Source organism: Sarcophilus harrisii, chromosome 6 (genome assembly GCF_902635505.1).
Source record: "Sarcophilus harrisii chromosome 6, mSarHar1.11, whole genome shotgun sequence".
Classification (NCBI taxonomy): Eukaryota; Metazoa; Chordata; class Mammalia; order Dasyuromorphia; family Dasyuridae; genus Sarcophilus; species Sarcophilus harrisii.
This window is the reverse complement of record NC_045431.1, coordinates 191,852,252-191,867,228: the sequence shown is the minus strand read 5'-3', so window position 1 is coordinate 191,867,228 and position 14,977 is coordinate 191,852,252. Positions and strand designations below refer to the sequence as shown.

The 14,977-nt window shown below is 36.7% G+C and overlaps 1 protein-coding gene across 1 annotated transcript; it reads left to right on the top strand.

The window, feature by feature from the left end:
• The first annotated feature begins 2,213 nt into the window (after positions 1-2,213).
• On the top strand, positions 2,214-14,085 carry CD207 (CD207 molecule). Its single transcript, XM_003773478.2, has 6 exons — positions 2,214-2,656; positions 3,248-3,364; positions 4,239-4,616; positions 9,772-9,923; positions 10,730-10,848; positions 11,448-14,085. Exons 1-6 carry the CDS (start codon positions 2,581-2,583, stop codon positions 11,599-11,601), a joined length of 996 nt encoding a protein of 331 aa, XP_003773526.1. The 5' UTR covers positions 2,214-2,580; the 3' UTR covers positions 11,602-14,085.
• Positions 14,086-14,977: the final 892 nt, after the last annotated feature.

Below are 14,977 nucleotides of genomic sequence, written 5' to 3'. Positions count from 1 at the left end.
ATTATGAAAAAAAGTTAACCAACTAGCAATGAAGATAGAGTCTCAAAGATGAAAATAACTCTATAAATTAGAATTGGGCAAGGAGAAGCCAGTGAAGCTATGAGAGACCAAGAAATAACAAAATAGATTATAAAGAATGAGAAAATACAACAGAATGTGAAACAGCTTATAAGAAAAATGACCGATCTGGAGAACAGATCAAGAAGAGAAAATATAAGAATAATTAGACTGCCTGAAAGTTATGAGCAAAAAAAGAATCTTAATACAATAATGCAAGCAGTAATCCAAGAAAATTGTACTGGAGTGATAGAACATGAGGGGAAGTAGAAATAGAAAAAAATCCACTGATCACCACCTCAACAAGATTCTTTGTGGAAAACACATATGAATATTATTGCCAAATTTCAAAAACCCCAGATCAAAGAGAAAATTTTGCAAGAAACAAGAACCAAACTATTCAAATATGCTGGAGCTACAATTAGAATTATACAGGATTTACCAGCAGTCACAATAAAAGACCACAGGTCCTGGAATCATGTCCACAGCAATCAAAAGAACTAGGCCTGCAGCCAGAAATATCATATACAGTTTTGCTGGATTATCTATAATTCTGAATGAGAAAAAAAACAACATTCAACGAATTTGCAGGGTTTTAGGATTTTGTATCAACCAAACCCAAACTTAATAGAAAATTTAACATATAAGAGCCAATATCAAAGATCAATTTCAAAGAACTCAGCATGGATAAATTGTTAATTTTTTTAAAATGAAAAAAAATGCTTTTTAATTGTTTAAGATTGACAACAACAATATGGAGCTCAAAAGAAAAATTGGGGCAGAGTTAAGGTAAAAATGATGTTCTACAAATGAGGTGCAGAAGAACAGACACAGGAGTATTAGAGGGAGAGGAGAGCTCATAGTTCTGAAAACCTACTCACATAGGGAATGGATTAAATAGGCAACAATACATATGCTGTGAAAAGTATAGGACCCTTCAAAATCTATAAAGAAATAAGGGAGGATGGATGGGGCAGACAGGAAAGCAAAGGGTGAGGGAAGAAGACAAGGGAAGGATCCATGGATAGGGGAAGATTAAGTAATAGCAAGACAAACTAAGGCACGAAATTAAAGCAAAGAGTCAGCAGACATAGGAAAGATATGTATATGTGTATGTGGGGTATGTGTATATGTATGTATGTATCTACATATGCATACATAAATATATCCTTTCTTAATTATTGCCTGCTTGGGGATAGGGAGGATGAAAGTGGAGGGAAGAATAAAGTTTAAAAAGTACATAGTAGAGAACAAAAAAAAAAACAATTTACAAGGAAGTAAAGAAAAGATGAACACACAAATATAATTTTTCTACTAATATATATTTGTATATATATAAATATAAATATATACTTTCTTAAATTGGTAATTTGTTGTTATATATTTTGGATCCTCCCTGATGATCTGCTGGGCACATGATAATGTTCTCTTTTGTTTTGTTTCATTTTGCTTTGTATTCCTTTTCTATTATTCTTTTTCATATTGTTTTTTTAAAATAAGATAATTTTTTAAAAAGAAAGAAAATATTCATTTACTTTCTTTTTTATTTGATTTCTCTTGTGCAGCAAGAGAATTGTATGAATATATTTATACATATTAGATTTAACATATATTTTAATATGTTCAGCATATATTGAATTGCTTTCCATCTACGGGAAGGAGTGGAGGGAAGGAGGAAAAAATCTAAAATATAAGATTATGCAAGGGTCAGTGTTGTCAACGTATCTGTGCATATGTTTTGAAAATAAAAAGCTTTATAAAAATAAATTAATTAATTAAAAATACTTTCAAAAACCAAAGAAAAAAAGAGATTTAAAAAATAAATAAAATAATTTTTTAAAAAAGAAAGAAAAAACATAAATATACAAAGTCAAGCAAAATAAATTTCCTCATTGGCCTTGTCCTAAAACATTCTACATTTTGAGTCAATCTTCTTTCTGTCAGGAACTTCATCTGTGGTACTCTGGAATTATAGCTTGTCAATACACCGATCAGAGTTCTCATATCTTTAAAAGTTTTATTAATAATATGTTTCTTATATAAATTATTTTCTTGACTCTATTCATTTCATTACCCATCACTTTATGCGAATCATTATTTCTTATGGTACAATCATTTTCCATTACATTCTTATACTGTGTTCAGCCAAACTCTAATAGGTGGGCATTCTCTTAATTGCCAGTATTTTTGCTATTACAAAAAAGACTTTGAGCAGTCTTTTGAAGACAGGGAGAGAAGAAAAAGGTGTATAGGAATAGGATTTAGGGAGTTTTTCCTGTGACAAAGTCTTTGGTTGGATGGATGGCAAAAGGTTGATGCTGACGTCCTTGAGGTTCTGGTCTAGAGGCAAAGGGTGGAGTTGTGGTCTAAACCTGGTCTCATGGATGTAGTGTGGACTTTTGGGGTTGAGATGGGCAGGTATCTTACCATGCTACTTCCTACTTCTATTTCTAGATAAATATGTCCTTGAGGTAACAGTTCTGAGTGGTAACTGAGTAAGGATACAGTGTAGCACAAGCCAGGATGAAGGAAAATGTGATGGATGCACAAGTGGCTCATTTCACAGTAGACAATCAGGATATCTCCCTCTGGTCCCGAGGTGAGTCCAGGGGAGTCTTCTCTGTTTTCCTGAATATACATACTTTTCTCATTCTCTCTTTCTTGCCCATTCCTGGATTTGGTCATTTTTCCTAACTAATTTGTATTTATTTGCATTTATTCTTACATATGTACTTTTTTGCTCAGTCAATTAAGAAGGTATTAAGTACTTACTATGTGTCAGGCACTGGATTAGGCATTGGGTATATAAAGAAAGACAACTAATCTCCCAGTAGAATGCTTGCTTATTTTCTCTTTCTTTCTCTTTTTCTCTTTTTCTTCTTCTTCTTCTTCTTCTTCTTCTTCTTCTTCTTCTTCTTCTTCTTCTTCTTCTTCTTCTTCTTCTTCTTCTTCTTCTTCTTCTTCTTCTTCTTCTTCTTCTTCTTCTTCTTCTTTCTTCTTCCTAGTTGTATCAGCATGCCAGCTTCTTGAGAGTATGAATGGTTTCATTCTTTGCATTTGTATCCTCAGCAACTAGCCCAGAGCTTGACATACAGAAAATATTACGTAAATGCTCTTTGATTAAACATGACTAAACATATTTGGACCTGGTTCTTCCACAGACTTGCTCTCTCTTTTTTTCTCCCAACAGACCCTCCTCCAAAAAAGGAGTCTCCAATAGACCCGAGGACCTTGCCCTCTGTCTATGTGTTTATTATTTTATTGGCACTGGGTCTGGTTGCCTCCCTTCTGGCCACGTTCATTCTCTGTAAGTTAATGTCTTTGATTTCCCAGCTTAGGGGAGGGGGGAATCTTGTTCCTTGCATGCTCACAGATGGAGTTACTCCTCATCTTGATTAAGCTTTGCTCTGTTCTTGGTGGCCACTTTTCCCTAGGCCTTTTTAAAAATTCTATTCCTGTATCTCTTCCTATTTCTCTTCCTTCTCCTCCTTCACCTCTTCTTCCTCCTGCTCCTGCTCCTTCTCCTCATCCTCTTCCTCTTCTTCTTCCTTCATACTCCTTTACCAGGTTTGCTCTAATCTTCCATTGTTCAGCTATATACCACTGCAAAATAGACAATAAGATCCAAAGCTAAAAGGGACATTCAGGACTATCCAGTTCCACTTTTTTTTTTTAGAGATAGGGAAACTGAGGCCCAGAGAATTCAAGTGATTTATCCTTATCTTCTGCTCCAAATTCTCATAATTTCACTTTTCCCTTTTCCTCCTTGAAGTCCCTTGCCCCTCCTTCCTATGACTCTTTTACTAGTTTTGTGTACTTGAATCTTTGATTCCTACCCCATGTTTGTGTATTTCACCCTATTTTCAAGGTTCCCTAGATTCTCTCCTGATCCTACCTCTCTGTGTTGGGGGACTGGTCTATGACCCCCCCAGTGGTTCTCCTCTTATTAGCCCCAGTTTTAATTGTTCCTTGTATGACTACTATATAACTTAGGCTTGAGCTCAAGTGGGTACTATAAAAATAGCACTTTCTGAGGTCAGAGAACATGAATTTGAATCCCCCTTCTGACTTTGGGCAAGTTAATTAGTCTCTCTGGGTCTCGATTTCCTCATCTCTAGAACACAGAGATTGGAATAGAAGGGTTAACTCTCCAGCTAACCTTGCAATTTCTTTCTCTCCAGATCCCCAGTTACTGGGAAGGATAGATGATGTCAAGACCTCTGTTCACATGCTCAAAGGTCATGCAGAGAATGCCAGTGTCTTCCTCAGTTCTGAGATCAAGACACTAAGAAACAAATTGAAGGATTCCCGTACCCAGATCCAGATGTTAAATTTCAGCATGCAGTATTCAAAAGTTCACATGCAGATGTTAAATGCCATGTTGCAGGAGAATAGTAATCACCTTCAGGAATTAATGAGCAATTGGGAAGAACTTGAACATTTAAATGCCCAGATTCCAATGCTGAAACAGGATATGAAGAAAACTGGAGAACTAAATGCTAAGATTGAGCAGCTCAAGAAGGATCTGCAGAACTTGGGTGCATCATTGTCACAGCAGCGTGAGTGAGCGGTGTTCATGTGTGTGGGAGGAGCTGCTCCTAAAGCTTCAGCTGCTAAGGAGACTGGGGAGGTTGGGAAGGACCAGCAGAACTCATGCAGGAGTTCCCTGAATAGAGAAAGGTTCCCCAAAAGTGGGGATATAGAACTCTGCCACTGGGGGTTGGAGAAGCCTCTGGGATCCTTCAGAAAAAGAAACCCTGTAGGAAAAAAGAATGGTTTCTGCCCTGTGACTTTAAAGCTGAAAGTCATTGGAGAACTTGATGAGTCTTTATCAGCCTCAGTTGTTTTACACCAGATCCAGTTATCAGGTGGATCATGGCTATCTTGCTATCTTACTATCTACAACAAGAACCAAGTTCTAAAGTACAACATCCTCCTTGTTCTAGTCTCAAGATTTGGGTCCTGCCACTGACTTGCTGTGTGAATTTGAGCAAATTCCAGAATCACAGAATTTCAGCATTAGAAAGAAAGTCAGGCCCAACTTACATCTGAACAAGATCCCTCACAAGCCTTGAATTTGGAGTCAGAGGACCTGATTTCCAATCTCATTTCAGTCCTTTAATCCCTGTGTGACCATGGGCACCAGCCCATTTAAATTCTCAGTTTCCTCATAAAATGGACTTAGACTTGAGGCTCTCCAAAGTCCCTTCTCTATTCCTATGATCTGTAATAAGGGAACTTTTTAGCTCCTAAAGCAGCCCTTTCCACTTTCAGGTAGCTTTAAATTTTAAGAGAGTTTTCTTTATAGAAAGCCTAAATTTGCCTGTTTTCCATTTCTACCCATGGCTTCTTATTCTACACTCCTAAATCTCCCCCTCCCTAGAAAAATCCAATCTTTTTTCCATGCATCAACCTTTCAAACACTGAAGTCTTGTCTTCTCTTCCCCGGCTTCTTCATTCAACCAATCCTTAAAAATATGATCTCCAGGTCTTTCAGCATCCCACTTGCCTTCCTTTCAATACTTTTCAATTTCTCAAAGTTTTCTCTAAAATTGGGTGGTCATAATCAAACACAATACTGTAGATATGGTTTGATTGATCAAGGCAGCATACAGCAGGATAAGTAAATTATGCATCGACCTTGGAATCAGCAACACGGGCTTGAATCTTGTCCTAGTGACTTGCTAACTTTATGATCCTGGGCAAGCCAAGCCATCATTGGACCTTAGTTTTTTCATCTGTAAGAGCATAATATTAGCTAGCATTTACATGGTGCTTTTATCTTGAGTATCAGCTTCTTATTAGTCATTTTTGTTCTGTCCTTTCCAGATCAAAAATAATTTTCCTTGGCAGAGAAAACAGAAATATAATTAGTTGAATAACTCTATCTTCTCTCTAATTAGTTATCATCACCCCATCCACCAATTACAAGTGTTTGGACCCAAGTTTTCTTTGAGCCTTCTTTTTCTCCAAAACATAGTTAGTTAGAAATGTCTCTGCTCACCTCTATTTTTGCTATCCTTAGATTTTCTTGCCAGTTTCAACTCAATCTCAATATGTTCATTCCCTGCTTCCTCCTTCTTGTCATGTATTTTTTCAAACTTAAGTTGATTAATGGTGCATGTATAAAATTCTCTTTAGGTAAACCTGTCATTTCCACTCCATTGGAGTCGTTCTTCTGCATTTTCAGAATTTCAATTCTGAGAACTCCTTATTCTTCTTAGGATGACTTTGCTAATAGAATTTAGATCACAGAATGCTTAACTATGCTTTCTCTGCACTTTTTGGGATGTATTCTTCCTATAGTGAACATCAGACTATACTCAATTTTGCTTTTATTCACTATCACAAATTCCAATATGGAATGATTGTTTCTCCTCAAAATTCTCATCATTCCCCTCTGCCCAATAATTTGATTCTTCTTGTTGAGGATGATATAAAAGGAAGAGAAGTTTCCATTACTCATTTCTTCATTGTTTGAAGGATCACATTGTTAAGGCAGATGGTATGATAATTGAAACCCCCACTTATCAGGCTAGTGTGCCAGGTTTGTGATTCTAGAATGTATTATCCATTTCTTTTATCCTAGTGGATTGTAGAAGATTCCAATGATCAAAGTACTTCTCTTCTTGTCACAGCTGTCTTCTCTTAAATATCCTCCAACATGCTTCTCCATCCCTCCATCTCTCTGGTTTTTTAAATTCTTGCCTATCCTATTTATTAAATTGTACTCTTCCAGATTCATATTCCAGTCATAGGTTTCATTGTACTAAAGTTTAGTGATAGATGGATCAAATTTGCTTCCTTGCATTAGGTTCTTTACTTCAACTGTTTTGTTGCCTATTATTTATGTATTTGAGGTAATGAGTTTTTTCAATGGTTCTCTTCTTGGATTTTGGCCTCCTGTGAATTACTGAGGGTCCCTCTTACTATTCTTTTCCCCACATTCTACCTTCTATCCAGGGGTTTGTTGAAGCAGTGTTCTCCTTGGACTCTTTTTCTTTTCAGTTTAAAGTCCTTTTGATTAGATCTCAGGAAAAGACATTTTTATTAGTCCTCGTTAGATGCATTTCATCTCTGTCCAAGAGTATGCTCTTTTATATTCTAAGCATTCTATATTCTGGACAACATCCAGAAACCTATATCCCAATCTCAGAAAAAAATCTTTTTAACTAGCTGTTTTCAAAATGTCCTTTACCTTTGGGGAAAAAAGCCTTGCCCTTGATCACCAACAGTAATAAAAGCACCATTTACATCTTTAAGGTCAGTCAATAAACATTTATAAGTCTGTGCCAGACACTGTAGTAGATACTGGAGATACAAGGAAAGGCAAAAATAATGTTACTGCCTTCAAGGAGCTTTTAGTAGGAAGACAACATGCAAATAATTATGGATTTATATGTAATCTCAGAGGGAAGGCACTGGGGAAGTGGGGGGGGTAATATGGGCAGACTGGGATGAGTACAGAAGGAAACAAGGGAAGCCAGGAGGAAAAGAAGGTTAAGAGGGAGAGCATTCCAATAATGAAGTTGTGGCTAGTACAAAGGTATGGAGATGCAGTGTCTTATGTGAGGAGTAGAAAGAGGGCCAGTGCTGTTTGACTGTAGTTTTCTAGATTCTTTCTGATGGTATCATTTGTATCCATTGCGAATCACCACAAGTTGTAGATATCTGATGAGTCCTGGGAGGTTCTCTGTTACAACTTGGAAACCTGCTCCAGCAAGATAATAGATCTCTCTTTTTATTGTCAGGTGAGTAAAAAGTGGCTTCAGTAGCAAGTCACCAATCACCATTGACTCTTCTTCCTCTGATCTTGGCGGGATGGTCTTTCACTTGTCAACTTCCATGGCTTTGAGCCACCATTCCTTAGAAGAGGAACAGCAACTTCTTCCTTCTTTTTTCCCTCTTAATAAGTATTTTTTCCAATAGCTTCTTCCTTCTAAAGGATTCAGCCCCCTCCTATCTTTTGTTTAGCTCCAAGTGTTTAGTGGTCTTTCTTGTACTTCATCTCTGTTCCTTGTTTTCCCATCCTCCAATCCCCTAACGCAGTTCACAATTTCTCTCTGTGTTTTCTTCTTTATTTTTCCATTGAAACCCCTTTCCCCTTCCTTACTTTTATTTATTTATTTTTGGCAAGACAATTGTTCTTCATGTTCTTCTCATGTTGGTTGCTCCAGTTTTTCTGCTTCACTTCTTTCTACTTAATTTCAAAGACTTTCTCCTTCCCTAGCTCTAAACTTTCTTTAATTAGATATTTCTTCAAGTCCTCCCCCATGTTCCATTCCAAAAGCTTTTTTTCCCCTCTGTTGGACTCAATTTCCCATCTGAGACAGGATTTGAATTTAGGTTCTCCTGATTCCAAGGCCAGTACTCTATTCACTGTGTACCATCTAGCTTCTCCTCCCTTATTTTATTTATTTGTTAGTTGAGGCAATTGGGTTAAGTGACTTGCCCAAGGTCACACAACCAGGAAGTGTTAAGTGTCTGAGGTCAGATTTGAAGTCAGGTCCTCCTGACTTCAGGGCTGGTGTTCAATCCACTGCATCACCTACCTGTCCTCCCTCCCTTACTCTTAAACATAACTTCATTCTCCTTGGTAACCTGGAGAAGCATTCTTTGAGAGTCTTGACTTTATTTTCTAGGAGGGAGACCAGCCTGCTCTTTGGTGTGGATGAGTAAGAAATACAAATATCACATACCCATTATGGGTCACTGCAAAGTTCATCCTGCTCTCCATAATTTCTGGAAATGCTATCCTCATTCATTCCCCCTTCTCTTTTCCCTCTTGGGATATGGTAGCAGCCTTGAGGGCATGCCCAGCTCCAAACCTCTTTTCTCTCCATTAGCATCTTCTGATTCCACCACATGGTTATGTTCACCACATCCAATTTCCTTTTTCTGAACTTGTTTTTGACAACTTGTCAACTTCCTAGTTCTCTTCATGTTCTTCTCGTCTTGGTTCCTCCAGTTCTTCTGCTTCACTTCCTTCTACTTAATCTCAAAGCCTTTCTCCTTCCTCAGCTCTAAACTTTCTTCAATTGGAGATTTCTTCGAGTCCTCCACAATATTCCATTCCAAAAGTCTTTTTTCCTCTGTTGAACTCAGTTTCAGCATTTAAAAATAAGATTAGACTGGAACAGGCATTCTTAATTTGTGGTCCATGAAGTTTTTTTTTTCAATTTTGACACTGCATTTAATATGATTGGTATCCTTTGTAACTCAACATATTTTTAATATATTTTAAAACATAAGCCTATGAAGGGCTCTAAAAGTTTGATCAGATTGCCAAAGGGATCTATCACACAAAAAATATTAAGAACTTCTGGGCTTGGTGATAACTCAGGAGATTTCCAGCTCTGACATTCTGTGAGTCTACTGGTCTTCCCCTTATTTCCTGAACCATTCAGTATCATGGCACTAGAATCAAGGGTCCTTGAGAGATTTTTCTAATACTTCCATGTTGGGATTGTGGGAAAGTTCTGAAGCTTCTTGGGGTCCTGGGGACCTCTTGGGCCAGGCCCTATAAGAATAAATTGTTTGCAAGAAGTAAATTCCTCATCTCTGGAGATCTTTAAGGGGAGATGGATGAGTTCCTGTTAGGCATATTTCAGTGGTTATTTCTTCCCAGGTATGAGTTGGACTCGGAAATGCCTTTAAGATGAAAGATTTTGAGCTCCTGGCAATTTGACATTTTGCCTCCATCTTGTTCCACAGGTTACATTCTGGAAATGGCCTCTCAAAACTGGAAATTTTTTGAAGGGAACTTTTACTATTTTTCTACCATGAAAAAGTCTTGGTACAGTGCTGAGCAGTTCTGCACAACTCAAGATTCTCATCTCACCTCAGTGACTTCAACAAAAGAACAGGTTGGTGACCAAAGAAGGATAATAAAAGATATAAGGTATAAGGGAATATACATAGGATATATACTTCTCTTAGTATAAGAGAATGAAGTATAAGCAAAACTAGTATTGAATTTAGAGTCAGGAGATTTGAATTTGAATCCTGACTTGAAAACTCATTAGCTACATGACCTGGGACAATACTTGTAAGTCCGCGGACTGTTGTGAGAGAACCACTTTGTAAAATTTAAAGTTCTATAGGAGAAGGACTTATTATCAGGATGGGAAGTAGTGGGAGAGTAGGAGGGAAAGTGCCCCCTCTATTCATATTGGGAATACAGTCTTTTCTTTATAACTATACACTTATAGGAACTCTCTTCAGGAGAGAGATCCTTCTGATTCAGGACCAGGGCTCAGAAGAATTCCCAGAGCAAGATAACAGCATTAAGTCCTTAGATGTCACTGACCACAAGAGGCTCTAAGCTTTTAATGTAACATAGGCCAATTTATAAGCCTTGGAGAATGTAATTTTCTGAATTTAATAACACGGGGGCTTACAACAAGTCAACTGTAAACTGTCTCCCATTGACTCCTTCCTCCAGTGAATCATTGTCTTGGTCTGCTGCTCAGATTACCTACCTCTCGTCCTAGTAATGGAGATAAGCCACATGAAATGATAAGGACATGGAAGAGATGCAAACAAGTGTTACCTGGAGATCCCTTTGGAGGAATATACACAGACACACGAATAAAACACAGAATGAGAGCTATATTAGCCCAAGTCTCCTCACTAAGTTAATGGCACCTCTTTTGTCTATCTCATTTTGTAGGAGTTTCTTTATAAGGTGGCCAATGGAGTTCCTTATTGGATTGGCTTGACAAAAATAGGATCTTCTGGCACCTGGCACTGGGCTGATGGAACTATATTTATAGAGAGGGAGAATGCTCGGTGAGTATAGAATCATGTCTGCTCTCTTCCTGGTCCTTTCTTTTTCCATGGCCCCTGGAGGCCAGAATGGAGAAAAACTGACTCCCTATCCAGTGTATGGGGGCTTTCAGAAGGCAGGGTCCTGGCCTGTGAGTCAGAAAACAAGGGCCTTAAGCTCTCACTGGCTCTGTGATCATTTGCAAAAATGAAATTTTGGGAATAGATGATGATTCCTTCTAGCTCCAAAGTCTATGCTCAGTGTTCTAGGCTGCCTTTCATTTCAGGCAGTCTATGTCTTGTTTGTATATGTGTGTGTGTATGTATATAAACATATGTATTTATGTTCAACATGGAGGCTTAGAGTTTAGTCTCAGCTCAGGCCCGATTCTGGAATTTGGGAGACTCAAAGCTAAATTTCTTTTGAGTTATCTCCTGATCCTTGCTGCAGTCTCAATGGAAAGGGCTTTCTAAATAATTCTTAAATAAGGACAAAAAATTGACATCAAGTGATCTAGAATCTGCAGGGTTCTAGGCTGTTGCTTCCCCATCTTGGATCTGGTTCTGAGACCAAAGGCAAGAAATGGGATGGCGTGTATCATGATAACCTCTTTTCTCATCAGGTTCTGGATAAAAGGAGAACCCAATGACAGTGGTCAAAATGAACACTGTGTAACTCTAGAGCAAACCTCTCTGATGTCCTGGAATGATGTGACCTGTGACCGAGGGCTCCAGTTCATTTGTAAGAAGGGCCCAAAGTCACCAGTGATTGACTAGTTCCATGGTGGAAGTCCGGAAGTCATTTTCTCAGCTCCTCCCAAACTTACCATAAGGATGATGTTCATTCCTCCAACATCAATGGGGATTTTTCTCCTTAGATTATTGTTTTTATGTCATACCAAAATATTCTGGGATTTACATATATTACCAGCGGCTTACTTTGCTTCACCAAGCTGGGGAGGAGGAAAATAGAGGAAGAGGATGAAGACAAAAGTACATCGAAAAAACTGGCTGGGATTGTCTAGAGAAGGACTTGATGTGTCTGTTTATTGAAATTTCACTATTTCTGACAGTGGCGCTGCCATTCACCAAGTTCCTGTTTCCAAAACCTTGTGATTTTGGGTGATTCTTTTCATTACCTCTCTATATACAAGAAGTCATTCAGCAGTATCAGTATCAATTCCCCAATATCTCTCCATCTTCACCTTCCTCTCTGTTGTTTGTTACCACCTCTACCAATGAAGTTCAGGTCCTCATTGATGGCCATCTAGACGCTTACAATAGCCTCCTGAATTTTTTTTACCTCCTCTTATGTCTCATATCTAATCATTATGTCATTGCCCTTGTAATCTTTCTTTGTCATAAATTTGGTCATTTTTACTGCTCTCCTTTGACTAAAGTAGGCACCTAATTAATTTCTATTGAGTTAAAATGAAAACATTAGTGGTTTGTTATTGCCTTGTGAGTGAACATCAAATATATTAGTCTTGCATTCAAGGCTCTCCACAAACTGGTACCAATCTATCTTTAATGTCTTTTCTTATATTGATCTATGTACTTTAAGCATCCAGCCAAGTTGGTAAACTCTCTGTCCCCCCATATGTTCTTTGTTCAACTGGATCTCTGTGTCCTTGCTTATATTGCTACCCATGCCTAAAATAACCTGCCTTCACTTCCTTTACTGAATCAGAGATGACTTATGGGACATGAAAGCTATTTTCAAGTGTTTGAAGGTCTCATACAGAGGAGGAATTAGACTTTTCCTTTGCCTCAGAAAGCACAACTAGGGACAATGGTTGTTAGGGGCAAAGAAAAGCAAAGACTTCAGACATTGGAGGAAGTCAAGTTTAAGTAAAGTATAGTGCTAAAAAGAGAAAGAAACACAAACATAGCTAAGTATAATATGGGAATCCCTCATAACAAAGAATTTTAAAAGGGAAAGAAAATAATGCAAAATTAATATATCAAAAAAGTCTGACAGTATTTTATACCCATGTTCTCTCTCTCTCTCTCTCTCTCTCTCTCTCTTTCTCTTTCATACACACACACATATACACACCCTACATGTTCATACATACTGATGCAAATAAATGAGGAGAGATGCCTTCTGATATCTCTTTTTTGGATCATTGTAATTTCAAAGCATTTGATTTCAATTGGAATGTTGTTCTTTCCATTGACATTGTTATAGTTCTTGTGTATGCCTTTTTTCTTGGTTCTGCTTACTGCACTTTGCATCATTTATATAATTCTTCTTAAGTTTGCTTGTATTCATCATGTTCACCATCTCTTATGTATATAACACAGTCATATTTCCATAATTTGATATACCAAAATTTGAGTGGACATTCTCATTCACTGTACAAAGAAGCTGTACTAGTCATTGGAGGAAAGAGGGTTAAATAAAGCATAGTGCTAATAGGGAAAGAAACATAAATATAGCTAAATATAGTATGAAATTTTAAATGACAAGACATTACATAATAGAAGGACAAAACAAGGTGTTTTGTGAGGTCACAGAAGACCTCTGTTGTTCCTACCAGCAGAAATCTGGGAAGGCTTCCTGAGGGAGTTGATCTTCAAAAAGAACCTTTAAAAATGGGAAGCAATTCATAGAATATGTCAGAGTTGGAAAAAGACTCTTACACCGCCTACTTCAATAGACATAAACCAACAGAATATCTACAACAACTCCAGCTGATTTTACTTTTGCTTGAGGACTCCCAATGAAGTGCCTCTTGAGGCAACCCATTCCACCTAGGGGAGCTAGCTCTCATTATTATGAGTTCTGTCTTTTGTTGATCTGGAGTCTTTATTGCCCCCCAGATCTATTCTTATTCATTATATTTCTTTTTTTCTTGAATTTTTAGTACAATAATAAATAATTGTGGGGATAGTGGACATCCTTGCTTCATCCCCATCTTACTGGAAGGCTTCTACTTTATCCCTATCACAGATAATGCTTGCTCTTGATTTTAGATAGAGAGAATTTATTATTTTCAAGAAAACTCCATTTGTTCCTATGTTTTATAGTATTTTTAATGAGTATTACATTTCATCAAAAGTTTTTCTGTATCTATCAAGATAATCATATGACTTTTGTTGTATTTGTTATCGATACGGTAATTTATGTTATAGTTTTCCTAATACTAAATCAGACCTGAATTCCTGGTTTAAATCCTGTCTGGTCATGCTAAATGATCATTGTGACATAGTGTGGTACTCTCCTTGCTAGTATTTAATTTTTTTTCATCAATATTCATTAGGGAAATTGGTCTATAATTTTCTTTTTCTGTCTTTGCTGTTCCTGGTTTATGTATTAAAATCATATTTATGTCTGAAAAGAAATTTGATAGGACTCCTTTACCTATTTTTCCAAATAGTTTGTACAGTATTGGAATTAATTGTTCTTTGAATATTTGTTAGAGTTCACTGATAAATCCATATGACTCTGTGGATTTTTTTCTTAGGGAATTCAGTGATGACTTCTTTGATTTCTTTTTCTAAGATAAGATATTTTATATTCTTGACTATTAATTTTAGCAATTTATTTTTTATAAATATTCATCCATTTTACTAAGATGGTCAGATTTATTGGCATATATTTGGGCAAATATGCTTCTAAAAGTTGCCTTAATTCCATCTTCATTTATGATGCATTCATCTTTTTCATTTTTGATACTGATAATTTGTTTTCTTCTTTTTTAAAAAAACTAATTAACCAACAATTTATCTATTTTATAGGGTTTCCCCCCATAAAACTAACTCCTAGTTTTATTTATTACTTCAATTAGTTCAATATTTTTTACTTTCAATTTTGTTCATCTCTCTTTGATTTTTCAGAATTTCTATAGGGGTATTAAATTAGGGATTTTTAATTTGTTTCTTTTCTAGTTTTTTTTAATTAATTGCATGCCCAATTCCTTGATCTTTCTTTTTCTTTTCTTTTCTTTTCTTTTTTTTTTTTGATATAAACCTTTAGAGATATAAATGTTTCCTCAGTACTGTTTTGGCAGTATCAGGAAAATTTTGGAATGTTGTTTCATTATTGTCATTATCTTTAATAAATTATTGTTTCTATGATTTGTTTTTTGGCCCACTCATTATTTAGGATTAGGGGAAGCTCAAACCTTGACATGGTAAATTACCCTCC